This window comes from Lissotriton vulgaris, chromosome 6 (genome assembly GCF_964263255.1).
Source record: "Lissotriton vulgaris chromosome 6, aLisVul1.2, whole genome shotgun sequence".
Lineage (NCBI taxonomy): Eukaryota > Metazoa > Chordata > Amphibia > Caudata > Salamandridae > Lissotriton > Lissotriton vulgaris.
Genome location: NC_141694.1, coordinates 1,602,570,540 through 1,602,586,317, shown reverse-complemented (window position 1 = coordinate 1,602,586,317; position 15,778 = coordinate 1,602,570,540). Strand labels below are relative to the sequence as shown.

The 15,778-nt window shown below is 44.4% G+C and overlaps 1 protein-coding gene across 1 annotated transcript in view; it reads left to right on the top strand.

Moving 5' to 3' along the window:
• The window catches only part of MSH2 (mutS homolog 2), a 755,480-nt gene that overhangs the window by 589,177 nt on the left and 150,525 nt on the right, over positions 1-15,778 (top strand). Inside the window, exon 14 of the mRNA XM_086927770.1 lies at positions 14,019-14,266. Coding sequence (XP_086783896.1) covers positions 14,019-14,266 — 248 coding nt within the window. The remainder of the gene's footprint in view (positions 1-14,018; positions 14,267-15,778) is intronic.

The window sequence follows — 15,778 nt, the reverse complement described above, 5'->3', positions numbered from 1 at the left end:
CTTTGGGTCAGCCTTTTCTGACAAAGTCCATTTCTGTTGACCAAACGGTATCCTTTTTATCACATTCAATCATTTATCCAAGGAAATTAGTCCTGTGGAATTCAATAAATCCACAATCAAGGCTACTACACATATGACATAATCCAATTCTTTATCATGAGAGGGAACATTCGCTGGCACCCTTAAAAGGCAATCAGCCCTCTCATCCATCCATCCGGAAATGTAATTGATGGTAAAATTGAATTCCTTTGAGTGGGTCATCATCAACATGTGAATGTGCGGTGTGTGATCAGTAAAGGTTTCAAAAGCTGTGCTAATTCCTCCCTCTCGGTGGTTCTGTAATGTAGTATCGCATGTTTTAACCCCTTCCCTGCTCATGACGAGCTCAGCTCGTCATGCAGTACACTGGTTGTGTGCTTATGACGAGCTGAGCTCGTCATGAACAATGGTAATCCTGAGTTCCAGCACAGGAGGAAAATCTCCCTAGCAGCCAAGGTGTTAAATATCAAGAGGCAAAGACAATAGTCTATTCTTTGTTATTAATCCACAATGATTCCACAGCACCTAAACCTTTTTGACTGGCATCAACCGTGCTCATGCATTTATGTCCAGTTTTAAAAGGTGACAGTGCTGGAGATGAATTTTTATTTTTGTATTTATTTGTAAGGTCTTGTTGTCAGCCTCATTCGCTTCAAACCTTACTCCTTTCTTTGGGAGATTGTGCAAAGGTTGGACCACTAGAGCACTTTTAGAAACTGGAATCGGATTGACATGGTATCATTGTTGGAAACACTAACTCATGAGTAGCCCAGGCCTCGGGGGGGTGTGGGGTGTGGGGTGTGGGGTGTGGGGTGTGGGGTGTGTGTGTGTGTGTGTGTGTGTGTGTGTGTGTGTGTGTGTGTGTGTGTGTGTGTGTGTGTGGCTCTGGGGGGTGTGTGTGTGTGTGGGGCTCTGGGGTGTGTGTGTGGGTGTGGGGCTCTGGGGTGTGTGTGGCTGGCTCTGGGTGTGTGTGTGTGGTAGTAATTGCTGTCTGCTGAGCTCGTCCGTAGGGTACAATAGGTCTCACATTTGCGAGAGATTAAGCTAATGACAATGCCATTTATTTATCTGTTTTCAAAACCAACACATAAATAAAAATTTTGTCATTTACAATGCCAATAGCTCTAACTTTTCCAAAGGCGAAACCATTGCATTGTAAATGCTTGTTTGACTTAGTGGTTCATTTGGGATCACAGTGTGACCGGCGTCTGTCCCGAAACCGGTTACAGATAGTAATCTAATTTTTCCGCTATTCACTCCGACTTTGTTTGAAACATGCGCGGTTATCTTCACAATGCTGCCTTGGGGGCTTGAACTTCTTCTGACTACTGTCATATGGCATCCATAAAATGCTCACTTACACAACATCACAACGATGCATGTTTACGCTACCATTCACGAGTCGGCTGATGTTTGCCATTTCCACAAACCCTTGAACAGTACCTCTCGGTTAGTTTTCTATGCTGGATGCCGCGCACATAATAATGCATGCCTTTACCCCATTCCAATAGTTGGAAGTTTGAGCCGTTTTCTGCTTTAACAAGCTGTGAACATTACGACATGGCAAGTTGACAATGTATGCTTTTGTTTAAAATCGGACATATGTTATCACAGTAATGCACACTCACTAGTCACCCTTTGAAACAATTGCACGCATGTATCCAGGAGCGGACTTCATGCCTGATCTCTTCACGATGCTCCGCTCGGTAAACTCGATGCTGGACACACCCCTCCCCCGCACAACTACTATTGATGTAACCTGGCTAATGATATTTCTCATTGAGATTGCATGCACACCTTCTCAGCTTCACACCGAGTTCCTGAGTCACCAGGGTCACAGCATGCATGACCCTCTTGTGTTGTCTAAGCTGCCTTCAATTTACCCACCGGGTCCTGATTTTCCTTTTCTACCCTCTGTTAGATTTGATCTGCAGACTTCCTTGATTCATTCGGGATCTCAGACCTCCCGCTTAATACGGATTCGTTCCACGCTCCCTTTGGATCTATGCTTCACCTGGACCATACCGGTTATAATTTCACGAGTAAATGACCATTTCCCAGATGCAATCATTCAATTGCCATTTGCCTCACCATCTAGATTTTTCAGCTGGCTGACAGGCACCTCATTTTTTGCAGGTGTTCTCTCACTCCTCCCGTCATGCGTTTGGGAACCACTGAGTCCATTGTCCCTCCACCAGCCAATTGTGAGAGGCCCCTCCCTATCCATTCACGGTAAATATATTGATCAGTACCGCTCGGGTCACTGGTTTTACCTTGCTTTTATTCTTTAATTATGGTCCTGATGCACCACCCTTTTTGTCCCCGTTAGGTGCCCCCTGCACTCCCCACGTCCGTCCTGAAGAAGACCCCGCCTGTAAGGGTCTGAAGAACCTACACACACACAGGGGTTGAAACGTCAACACTTCGTTATTGCCAGTTTCTCTCAACAGTACATACTTTACTGTGGACTTGTGTGCTACATGGCTAAATATGCACAGATGTTATAAAATGTGATGAATTTCTTATTGTTTCTTGGGCTTGTAAACAGTATATGCCCTAACGTTTGACTGTGATATTTATATCACCCCCTATATTTTACTTACCTCACCACCTCACTCAAATCACTTTCTTTCCCCTTCATCCTCCCCTTCTGGCACTGTAATGATTATGTTCTTTATAAAAATGTATGCCCTTTAATACGTGTTTGACAATATGCTAACCAGTTTCAGTGTGATTAAATAACACTGGAACAACTGATTCAATCTTGCTTTAACTTTTTGTTTTGAGTACTATTGTAATTTTTCCCTTCTTTTACACAATTTCGATGTTCTAATACTGGGACCACATTAATATATACTAACTTCTACTTTCCAGCAAAAGCCAGCTCTGGCTGTCAAACCTTGGGTCTTCGGACAGGTTCAGGAAATCTCAAGCAAGACACGCTCAGCTAGCGATCTCATAATATTTTGACAATAGATATTGGGTTCTTATTGACAGTATATTCTTTGTTGCGGAGAATACCCCAAAACTTTGGGTTGATTTTTTTTTTTCTTCAAATCAAAGCTTGCTATATGGAAAAGCAATAAAAGAATTCTTGAAACCAGCTCGAAAAAGATGTTAAAATCTGGTGGTTCCTCCTCCAGTTGAGAAATCATAACAACTTTGTGAGCCACTGTAGGTTGTACCTGTGGAATGAGTTTATTTGATGTTTGATTTTAAGCTATTCCAGGGAGGAATCTAAGTTTTTGTTTAACCTGACCAAAGACATCGGACTGAATTTGCGGATGTCTCAGTACCTTATTGGAAACTTCTGCTAGAACCATGAATATTTTTCTGTATACATAGGAGCACACTTGGCTCAAATCTTTGGGTCTCAAAGCTGGAACCAAAGAGAAAGGCATTGATTTGCAGTTTGGTGGCACTAACTTCTCAAATCCCTCTTGCATACCAGTTCTGAAGCAGTACAGAATGGATGTGGTCGCCAAAGAATCACTGAGTGTCATTACAGCAAAACGCTTGAGACCAATCCCATTGTTCCAGCCGATGAAGGCTTGTGTGACTTTCAGAATCTCAGCATAATTTCTCTCAAAGCCTGAGACAGGCAACACCGCTTCCTCTGGCACCAGCATTTTCCAATAGGACCTCCAGGGAGGTAAACAAGCTGCTTCTCCTGACCTCAGCTGAGGTCAGAAGTCCCTGTGATCCAGAGGATCTCCTACCCTCTTCAGTGCCATCCCAGGAAGTTCACCTCATTTTATTTGAGGAGAAAGCTTTCTCACCACAATCTAGCTGGACCAAGAGTATCACTGATGTGTAAATCCTCTTGGATGTCTGGAATGGTTGTGCTCTACAACCTAGCACCTCTTTTGAGGCCTCCTGGTTAACATCCGAATATTGTCTGCAGGAAGTGAAAAGTTTCCTTCTTTTAGAAGCAGTAGAACCAGTTTTGCCCAATGGAAGGAAAAAGGGTGGAGTGTTATTGGTCATGACATCCTTGGCGTGGTGTTCTCCTATACTTTTTGCCTTCACTCCCTGATTTTTGCTGAGCTCTTTTTTTATTGGCAAAAGAAAATATTGATGGATGGAATGCTGGACAATGCAAACATTCACCCCCAGTCACTAGGATCTGGGTAAAATCCATCATTCTTTTGCTCACCTGACCACCCCAGTTTGGACCCAGCCATATGCAAATCAGTTGTGTCCCTGTTCCTTAGCGCGAACTGCCAAGCCAGGTCCTGCCTGACCCGGAAACCAGCATCCTGGGACCTGTTTCAGGGCATCACCCTTCATCAGCCATGTTAGCTTGAATCCAATGGTGTAGTGAGCACGGGGCCCATGTCTGGGCATACTTCCCACTTAGGGCCCTGAAACCGGTCCCTGGATGCTTGTTTCCGGTTCAGGGAGGACCTGGCTTGGCAGTTTGTGCTAAGGAACAGGGGCCAGACTGATTTGCATATGGCTGGGTCCAAACTGGGGTGGTATGGTGAGCAAAAGAATGAGGTATTAAACCCATATGCTTGTGACTGGGGGGAATGAATGTTTGCATTGTTCAGTATTCCGTGCATCAATTGTTTCTTTTTCATAGCTCTTTTTTGTTGGCATTAGAGCTCTGTGCACTTTAACCCTGCAACCGAGTGGTGCTTGTGCTCTCTTTAATACATGATAACATTGGATTACACCCTCTTGGCACATTTAATTTAATTGTTTGCAAATAAAAAAAATTATGGTCGGAATGCTAGACAATGCAAACATTTACCCCCAGTCTCAAGGATCTGGGTTAAATCGATCATTCTTTTGCTCACCACACCACCCCAGTTTGGACCCAGCCATATGCAAATCAGTCTCGACCCTGTTACTTGTGGGAACAGTCCAGCCCCAACTGCCAAGCCAGGTCCTCCCTGGAACGTAAACAAGCATCCTGGGACCGGTTTCAGGGCATCACCCTTTATCAGCCATGTTAGCTTGAATCCAGTGGTGTAGTGAGCACAGGACCCATTTCTGGGCATACCCTTTGCACCTGGGGCCCTAAAACCGGTCCCTGGATTCTTGTTTCCGGTGCAGGGAGGACCTGGCTTGGCAGTTCGCGCTAAGGAACAGTGTCAAGACTGATTTGCATATGGCTGGGTCCAGAACTGGGGTTGTGTGGTGAGCAAATAAATAATGGCTTAAACCCAAATCCTTGTGACTGGGGGTGAATGTTTGCATTGTTCAGTATTCCGTTCATCAATTGTTTCTTTTGCAGAGCTCTTGTTTGTTGGCATTAGAGCTCTGTGCACTTTACCCCTGCTACCGAGTGGTGCTTGTGCTCTCTTTAATACATGGTAACATTGGACTACACTCTCTTGGCACATTTAATTGTACATCACTAGTAAATGGTGCTACATGTTCTCAGGCCTGTAAATTAAATGCTACTGGTGGGCTACAGCACTCATTGTGCCAGAATCCACTTCTGTGCATACCCTTGCGACTTGCTTCAGATATACAAAAGGTGATGAGGAATGCTTGTAATAAGTCTAACCTCTAGCAATTGCTAAGTGTAGCATTCCAACCTATCGTTCTTTTGCCCACCATACCAGGAATGCCATGAATTGTTGTCATCAAACAAGATGCTGTGTTGTAGAGAATACAAGAGCACTCCTGAAGTCGTGGCTTCAGGAGTGACCATAGATTTATTAACTCAAAACATTGAGTATTCAAGTGCTAAAACAGCTAATAGCTATAATGTGGGTGAATCAACATGTGAGTGGCAGTTATACCAATGGCTGCGTACCTTAGTTCCTGCTCTTCTGTGTGCAGATGGTATAAGCTCTGCAAAATTGCTAAACCTCTCTGACAAGTCCTAATTAAAGAGTTAACCTACACCTATGGTGCTTCGTAAGCTCATTTAGCAGTGTCCTCTTTTACATTCACTTATCTGCAACCCAATCTGAAACTATCTATCTACATTAGCTAATGAAGATCACAGTACTATTCCTGTACATACAAATTACAGTTCTGAGCCATAAGTCTTCTAGCATTAAAGATGACCATTGATAGTGTAAACCAACTGTGACAAGTATGCTTATGTCAGTCACCATTACCTCTCTAAGGTTTGTTTGTCCTGTTAAACAGTAACAATTATTTGAAAATAGGTGACTGGGAAATACATTATATCCGGAGGCAAGTCTATGTTTTTGATGGAGTAGAGAGTTTAAAGCAACATTGCAATCAATTTAAGCTTTCTCTTATTGGAAAGGCTTGAACTATTATTATTGATAATAGAATGTGGTTTAGTAAACATATAATAATTCATGAGCTCAGTAATTCTTTTTAAACATGAATGGGTGTAGGGTTCTGCTGGACACGTAATTATGCAGTCCGTCCCTAGGGGCGGTGCTAACACCCACCCCACACCCATCTAACACAGGTGTTAGACCTGTCGTTGTTATGGTGGTTTTTCCCCCAACCTTTTGCCTTAGGACTCTGAGTTCTTTACCACTGCTAACCAGTGCTAAAGTGCTTGCGCTTCTCCCCTAAACATGATGACATTAGTGTCTAGCGGATTGGCATATTTGTTATACTGGCAAGTCCCTTGTAAAGTGGTATTCATAGACCCAGTGCCTGTACTTCAAATGCTAATACTGGGCCTGCAGCACTCATTGTGCCACCCACAGAAATATCCTTTTGAGACATGTCTCAGGCCTGCCACTGCAGTTCCTGTGTTTGCAGTCTACTGCCACTTTGACCTAGCATTTAAAACGACATGCCAAGCTGTAATCTCCCCTTTTATTATATATGTGACACCTAAGGTAGGTCCCAAGTAACCCGAAGAGCAGCAAGGTGTTATGTAAGTAAAAGGTTGGACATGTATCTTTATTTTTTACATGTTGTGGTAGTAACAAAGAGCCTATTTAGTTTTTCACTACTGTGAGGCCTACCCCTCTCATAGGCCAGCATTTGGGATTCCTCAATATACTTTTAAGCTGTAATTCCTGATCAGAGAGGAGTAGCTTCTCATGTTTGATATGTTTGGAATGGTAATTATAAATCCTCCTTACTGGTGAAGTTGGATTTAAAATGACTGTTTTAGAAAAGTGAAATTTATAAAGTGGACATTTCACTGTACTGCTCTTTGTGCCAGCTACACTTTGCGCATTCCCTCTAGGCAGCCACAGCTGAGCGTGACAGACTTCACTGAGTTGAGAGGGATCCTTGTGCACGTCACAGAGTTCTTTTGAAGTCCCCCCGTACATCAAAGGCACTTTTGGGTATATGTACTGGATCTTTGACTTCTAAAATCAGACACTTCTGAATCAATTCAATTCACTTTATAAAGATAAACCCATAAAAGTACACAATAAAAACCATACAGTTAATAGATAACCTAAAAAGAGCAGAGGCTCATGTCTAAATGTCCATTCCCGTAGTCAGTGGCCTGTAACATTAATGAAACTACATCATACTGTCCATTTCTTAAAAGCATATCAAAATCCTATGTGACGAGCTAATTTCAATAATAATAGCAGTTGCTGGGTTTTACCATTACTTCTTTAGTGCAATTTAGTCAACTCAGCGAGTATGGTTTATAGTCAAAGACCGTTTATAAGGTAGGCTCATAGGTTAATACTTCCAAATGTCCAAGTTTTTTTCCCAGGGCAGATATGATGAATGCTATGACATGTAGACAAATAGCCCCATTTCCCAAAGCACATAAGTGATAAAAAGCATTCTGATAATAAATATATTTACCAGTTTAAAAATTGTTCCTGAATCTTAAACTGAACCTCTGTCAAAAGGTGCTACTTAAAGGACTAAACTGGACTGCTTTTCTGTTTGGTTTGTTGCCCTTCTTGCCTCTGCTCCCTGACTCTGCTGGCAGGACTCTGCCTTTCCTCCAAGTCAATAAAAGGGCTTGGACGCATGTGCTCATGGTCCAGTTCAGTAACCGCTTATGCATTGTCTGTGTCCTCATTTTTACGTATGTGGACTTAGGGTCCACAACTTTACATTGACGAAGTGGAGGGGGCACCTGCCACCAAGGACCCTGCTAGCTCAGCTTCATGCTGCTACCCTCTACATGGGGGCAGCCAGCGTTCATACCCATGAAGAGGATGGAGGTCGCTACCATCACTGAAGGGCAAGCCGAGGGGCGCATCTCGGCCCCGCAGACTGGGAGCACATACCACCACATGGAAGATAGCCTGCCATAATGAAGCAGAAAAGGTTTGCTAACCATATGCCCTCCATCCAGCCCACTGTGCTCTGGAGTCCTGTGAGGGGATAGGTCTATGGGGGCTGCTCGGTCCTCCTATAGACTGCCCAGTGACAGCAAGTGCTTCTCAGAGAGACAAGGGCTACGACCAGAGGCGGAAGACACCACACTCCCTGTGGTGGCCACTTAGTGCCTGTAAGTTTGCTTGCCAGATGATGAATAGTGTAAAGGCAAGGCCACTACAGAGTCCTCGCCATAGTACCTCTCCTACAAAGCTCACCAGCCCTAAGAGGCAGCCTCACAAAGGATACTGGAGGTAAGTGTGCATTGCCCCGGGATTGAGGGCAGAGAAGCCAGAAGAGAAGGCCTAGGCGAGAATGCGCCGGGCAGCCACGGAATCCTGCCCCCTCACAGAATGTTGTTTGCAATATAAAAAAGCTTTTCCACACAACTCACCGGATTCCAAACAGCAGCGGGAGCAGCCCTGCCCTCTTTGCTGTAATGGTGACCAGGATGTGAAACCAGAGACTAGCAGAGGAGAGCTTTCCGACCCCCGTAAACCAACTGCTGCCACAGTATGGAAGCTAAGCCCACGGCGCACCACCTGGTAGCTGCCTAACTTTGCAGTGCAGTGGAAAAGACACTTCACATCCCCCAGCGACAGTACTCCCTCCGGCGACTTAAAAAAGTAGAAGCCTAGACAGGCATGGTGGACACTGCACACCCCTGGTGGCTGCATGCTCCCACGACAAGGACGACGGGACCCTGTCATTTCCAGCACCAGGCCTGCTAATCACGAGCCAACAACCTCATGCAGGAAGGAGGAGAGCTGAAAGCTGGCCCGTTCCCCTGATCAGGGTGAGAGAACCAGTGATAGCGGATCCTGCCTCGGTCACAAGTGAGAGGAGTGCTGCATGCCCCCTAGTCAATGGCTGTAACTTCTACCGGTGGAGATGAGGTTGTTTTAAACACCCTCCGCAAAATCACAGTACAAGAGGGGCCCCCCCACCCTTTTCCCACCTCGAGATGGGAAGAGCACCACACTGGAAAACAATAGACAGAAATATCAAGCTCTCTGCACATAGCACCAGTTACGTTACATGAGGACAAATTCATTTTTGTTAGGCACAGGTAGATTAAGTGATTTGCCCAGAATCACACGATGTTAAACGTCATCGCCGAGACTCTAATTCGGTTCCCCAGATTCTAGGTTGACCGCCCTAGCCATTAGGCCAACTCCTCTCCCCAATAAAGGGTCTTTGCCCTGCAGCTCAACCATCATGCCACAGAGAGTTGTGCAGAAGCGCAGCAGTACCTTGTCAAAGTCCAGAATACAGAGAATGTAAATGCCCAGAGTTGCTAAGCAGCCAAAAACACTAATCCAGCCGAGAACCAATGGGATTGCATCACTCACAGAGAACCATGCACTAGACTGTCAGCAAGAACAGAAGCACTGCAAGGAGAAAGACGTGAGTGAGCGGGATTAGGCGGACTGGAAGGGTCTGACACCCAGCACCTCCATGGTACTAATAAACAATAATAGGATCACCCTCTAGCAAAGAAGAGATGAGGCACCCAAATGGTAACTAGTCAACCCCCAGAGCTCGATCAGGCAGATGAACCTTGCTGAGGTGAACACGCTGTGAAGAACAGGCATTGCAAAAAAGGGGATAATAACTGGTCGGTGACCGCCAGCAAAGGCTGATGTGGATTCTGAAGGCTTTTTAATCAGTTAAAGCTCTGGGTGCACTGCCAGTTCATACGCACACAGGTTTCAGAACAATATTATCATAGGTGCAAGTCGGCGAGTGGACAAACCTTTAACCACTTTGGTGACCTTGCGTTCTGCGCTAACAATCAGTATTTCCATGAGAGTAATAGAGTTATTAGTAAGAGATTCTTCCCATTTTATCATTAGTTCAGCATCTAGGTCATCGTAGGTGGGAAATATCTGACCTCTTAAACCTCTGGGAGCCTCTCAGACACTGCTACACTGCAGATATGTAAGTCTTTCTTAAACTACTTAATCCTGTTTGTGAGGGACAATTTGAGATTCTGTCCCAATTAATAAGCTTTGCAACGGATAATTAGGAAATAAAAGTGTCCACGAGTGGATCATGTCCGTCAACGGTCGGTTACGATGTTTCTTCTGATTGGCATAATCTATATAATAGCTATGGAAACTTGATTCATAGTTCAGATGACTACTTGAGAAAGTTTTTGATAACGAGAGTCCGACTTATGTGTAGTGACTCATCCTATTTGGTCCAGTTACAGAATCAAGAATTGTAACCTTCGTCGCATATACTCATACCGAGTGCCATCGGTCACGGGCCCGGCTGGGTCGGAATTATCACCAGCTGAGCGGTGAGCCTCCATTCACTTTCTCTGTTAGCCTCACTATTGTTATGTTTTCTTGCCTCACTATTACAATTAGGATATGTAGTGATGAGGTTTTTCCCCTTTTTTCTTGTTGTTGATTTCGTATCTGAATATACAGACCTTCTGACGTTTACACGGCCATCTAGGTATGTGTTCATTCTGTGCATTAGGTCACAGTTTCTATCACTGTGCACTACTCACTAAGCATGAAGGATGAATGAGTCGTACACGGATAGTACACTTTTTCCGCTGCGACAATCATGACGCTATATATTACTCATCTCAGGAACGGTATTTAGGTTCCTTCACCGTGTCATCACAAACTCACCAGTCACAAGCACGTCCATTTATAATATCGGCATTGGACACACTCTCGACACGAATGTGTTGTGGTGGCACATAGAAGATGCAAGGTGAATCACTGTGCGTTCACTGCAGTAGGAAGCTGATAAAGTCTGTACAGACCACATACCAAGGTCTTATTTGTAAACTGTATCTATACAAGACACATGCTCTGTTACTTATCTGTTTGTTTCAGCCCTGAGGAATCGCGAGTGCGATGGAACACGTGTCGGCTGGCTGTATACTTCATTAAAGACTCCACAATTTACTCTTCAATTGGAGTTCTGTTGAAATAATTCTGTCATTTATTGTGCTAAACTGTTGTTGTATTGTTACCTAACAATCTATATACTATATTTTGAGTGCATCGGCAACCCAGTCGACCGCCAGCAAAGGCTCCCAGGTAAATCGGAGTTGCACAAGCCTGCAAATTCACACGACCAAGAGCAGGCCACTGCCATGGCTACAAAACGGCCCTTAACCAGAACCCCGTGAGATGACTAGAGGAATGGAGGAGCTGAGCAGTAAAAGAGAGGCGAGCGCTCTGATGTTGCCTCAGTATGACAAATGTGTAAGCATCCCAGGAAGGCCCCCTTATCAGGAGGTTCAACCCACCGAGTGCCACCCACTAAAGAGACTGAAAACCCCAGAGACATCACGTTGTCTGCCTGAGACTGCAAGATGGACACAGATCCAAGCAGAAGAAGGTCCGAGGAAAGCAGAACCAGACCCTAAAGTGGACATAAGCACATGACAACACAAATGTGGTCAAGGCACTAGGAACACATCATCCTGCACCCTCGAGGCACACCGTGCAACCACGCACCCACCATGCCTGATGGCAGCGATGCCTAGGAGCACTAGTTTTGCGCCACCCAGAGAAAGTAGGTCCATTTAAGAAGATCCCAGAAGAGTGTGCACCCTAGAGTTGGAACCGCAGAAGGTCCCTGAAGAAGGAACATGCAGTACATCACTCGAGAAGAGGAGAAGTGGATCAGCAACTTCTCTGATCATCATCAAGCTGGAGCACAACAGCTGAGGCCGGTGGCCGGACTATAGAGTGAGCCCACCACTGAAAGGCCCTGAAGAAGGTGCATGCCACTGCAATCAAAAGAAGAAGAAGAAGAGACGTGAGCAATGAGAAGTCACGCCAGCATAAGCAGCAGGAAGGTGCATGCTGAAGCACCAAGGAGAAAGAGAAGTGAGACCTACTGGTTCACACTGGGAAACCAGACAACTGACCAAGCCAAGAAGAAAGGAGTATCCAGAGTATCCAGAGTAGCCAGGCCTAATAGGCATGCTTAAGAGGACTCAAGCGGCTGACCAAATGCATCCATCCTAACAAGCGGGCAAATGAGATGACAACCTAGCAACAGCACACCGAGAGAACAGAGAATAAGCCGCAAGCAAGTGCAAATAGATTATATGCCCCGCACTTCCCAGCATAAACATCCAGACACAGTAAGTGGTGATTCAGCCCCTCACAGTATCCAGGCTGCGCAATACAGATGCCTCCACAGAGAAAGACATAAGCACCTGGCTACCTTCACTCCAAGTTGTCAATGACCCAAAAAGGAATGCCTGTGACTATCAAGGTAAGTTGTAGCCACCCGTCATAAAGGTTCTCCATACGACTTGCAACCCCATCATGCCAGCCAGTCTACTGCGTCATCAATGTCACCTATGGAGCATGGAACAACCAGAGTGGAGTCCAACACTGTTGTCATACCTACAGCAAAGAAGCTCCAATGACCACCTGAAGACTGTCAACGAGCAACTACCTTCTCATCCCACCTGCATCCTCATTGCAATGGCGAAGCAGGTCTTGTCCAGGGCCCGTCTACCCCTGCGGTTGGCTTGGCACTTGGCAAGGAAGCTCAGCAGTTTTGCAGGGGGCCTGACTCAGCACACACGAAGGTCCAGCACAGACCACACACAGTCTATCTGCAAACTATCCAAGGATCCTCCACAAACTCGAGATATGGACTTGACACTGTCTCACCGATGGATTCCAGGCGTTAGGAAGGCATGGCAGCAGTGACTCCAAGACTGTCTTTAGCGAGCTAAACACACCACGAATGTATGCTTCGTGATGGGCTCCGACAATGTTCCTGGTGCACCCTGCTTTTGAACTGTTGACTCCAGCCATGGATCACCTGGAACATCAGCAGAGTAGCATAACTCCATACTGTGGACATGGCTTCAGCCAGCATGCTGCCAGATTTTTTCTGACATCTTTGAACCAGCATTTGTGTCCTGTCTCACACAGGTTAAATTAAGAAAGCGAGCAAAGAAATGTTATTGCTGCCAGCATCATCAGTCCATACCTCCAATGCTGTCCTGCTGATGGACTCTAGAGACTGATGGACCACCTAGTATCCAATTGATTTTTATTTTGTTTCCACTGGTTGGACTTGTTTTTCTTTTTAATTTTGGGAGGAATGTAGTGTTCTGCTGGACACTCAATGATGCAGCCCCTTCCTAGGGGCAGTTTTAACACCCACCCATCCAACGCAGGCATCACCAATCTGGTGTGACCCGGTCAATAATGGTGCCCGGGCACATATGCTGGTGGCCCATTTCAGTAACTATTTATGCATGGCCGGTGTCCTCATTTTTTAAATAGGTGGGCCTAGGGCCCTCAACTTTACGATGCGCAGGCCCCTTAGTGTGCCACCATTATTTTGGCAGCGGGTGGCAGTACTAGTGATATGACTTTAATATTAAATGTTGTTTTTAAAAAATGTGGGCTGTTTGTTCTAGTTGTTTTAGATTGGAAAGTACTAACCAAGTTTGTAGGAAAGGTCAGTTTCTTTAAACATTTTAGCAAAGACCTTTTGGTAATCTGAATATAATACCAAAGTGCATGCTTGTTATATTTTTGTTTAGAATTTCCACATGCTATCAAATGCTTATTAGATGGATGCCCGAGTGCTATTCTCCTAGACATGTTATTTTGAATGCAGTTATTCTGTTCACCTCTTGATTTGCTGTTTCTTTTGTAGTATTGTGTGGCAGGGGTGAATACTGTGTTCTTCTCATTGTCTGGATATTTTATGTTTAGGTCAGCAACCAAGAACTCGCTGATAATAATTGATGAGCTGGGAAGGGGGACCTCAACCTATGACGGGTTTGGCTTGGCGTGGGCTATCTCCGAGTACATTGCCACAAAAATAGGCTCTTTCTGCATGTTCGCCACACATTTTCATGAGCTGACCTCCTTGGCCGACCAAGTGCCAACAGTCACCAACCTGCATGTTACTGCATTAACTACAGAGGAGACCCTCACCATGCTCTACCGTGTCAAGAAAGGTAAGAGTTGTTAAGGATGAAAGAAATGTCTGAAAACAAATTTGTACCTGCTTATCTATCTTTCTGCATGAGAGAGACTTTTGTAGTTTTGTTTTTATCACGGCCAGACTCGGGTAAATTGAATAATCAAAAATAACAGGAGTAGGCATTCACATAACTTAGGAAAACAACTGTGGTAACTTACACGGCTTATCTGTGGCTGAAAGAAGTAGTACGCATGGTTATGTAGCCGCGTAAGTACTTCATGCTGAATATAACCTGGACCCAGTGAGCTCTGGAAGTGGTCTGGTTTCAAGTTGTCCATAGGTAGAAACTATTATTGCATGGATAGCTTTCTTGTTTACTGTTTTCCCTCTGGTTTTTATTTTGTCCTTTTAATTAAAAAAAAATCAAAAGTTCAAAGCGCTGCATATATCATGCAAGTGGAAAAAATGTTATTTTCAATTTCTGAAATAAATGTTTGTATTGCAAGAGATTCACTATTAAACCTCAAGTTCGGAAATTATGGAATGGAAATAAGATCTTCGACATCCTTGTAGTCTCCTGACTCCATTATTCCGGGTTGGTACTTCTAGTACTGCCTATAGCAGGACCAAAACAATTAAAGAATAAGCATTGGCACAGCTAACTAGGTCTAGGGTTAATGAGACAAAATATGCAAACATAGCCATGCAGATTTGATGTTTCCTGACAAATCTCGGTAGTAGAAGTATGGGTTTAGTGGTGTTATTTGTAGGGTTGGTGTTGTGTTTTGGCTGTGGTCGTATTGTTGATGCTATATTGTTATTCGTGGTGGTGTTGGTACTATCTGGGGAAGGTGTTATTGGTAATGGTATTGGACCAGAGTTTATTACTGCTGTGGTATGATGATAATGAACTAGCGGTTCATGTTATGCTTTAGATGGTACTCGAGACTGAAAGAAAGCATTCAAAAACTACCTGATGCAGGAAAAAAAGTCTGCTTTCTGTATACGAAGTATGTTGAACGTGACATACAAGTGTGATGGCTGAGAGTGCACACTGTTAACTAGTCTCTTGTGCACTGCAGTGGAGGAGATGGAATGACACACCATATTTATGACATGCCAATGGAAATAAATGTGGTCCAGTAACGTTCTTTAGAGCAGCGGTTCACGTTTACAGATGTATTAATGCACTGCAAAGTTAAATTGAATGTTATTACTACAATGCAGCGAAAGGGTTAAGAGAGAAACACTGCTGCCTCCTGGATTTCATGATGAATGACTCTGCATAGGGAATGATGAATTAATCATAAGGCCACTTCGATGGAATGTAATTTTGGCTCGCTGCGCAAATTTAGCCTCTTGCACCCCGATTGTGATTCAATACCTTCATTTAAAACAAATACTTGAGAAAAGCTGCTTAGCATAAACGATATACACAGATGCACGTGCAGTACGTTATTACTATTATTGACACGTCTGAGTTGATACCTAATTTCCTTAAAATATGTTGTCTTAAACTCTGTGGCTAATGTATAATCATTGTCAC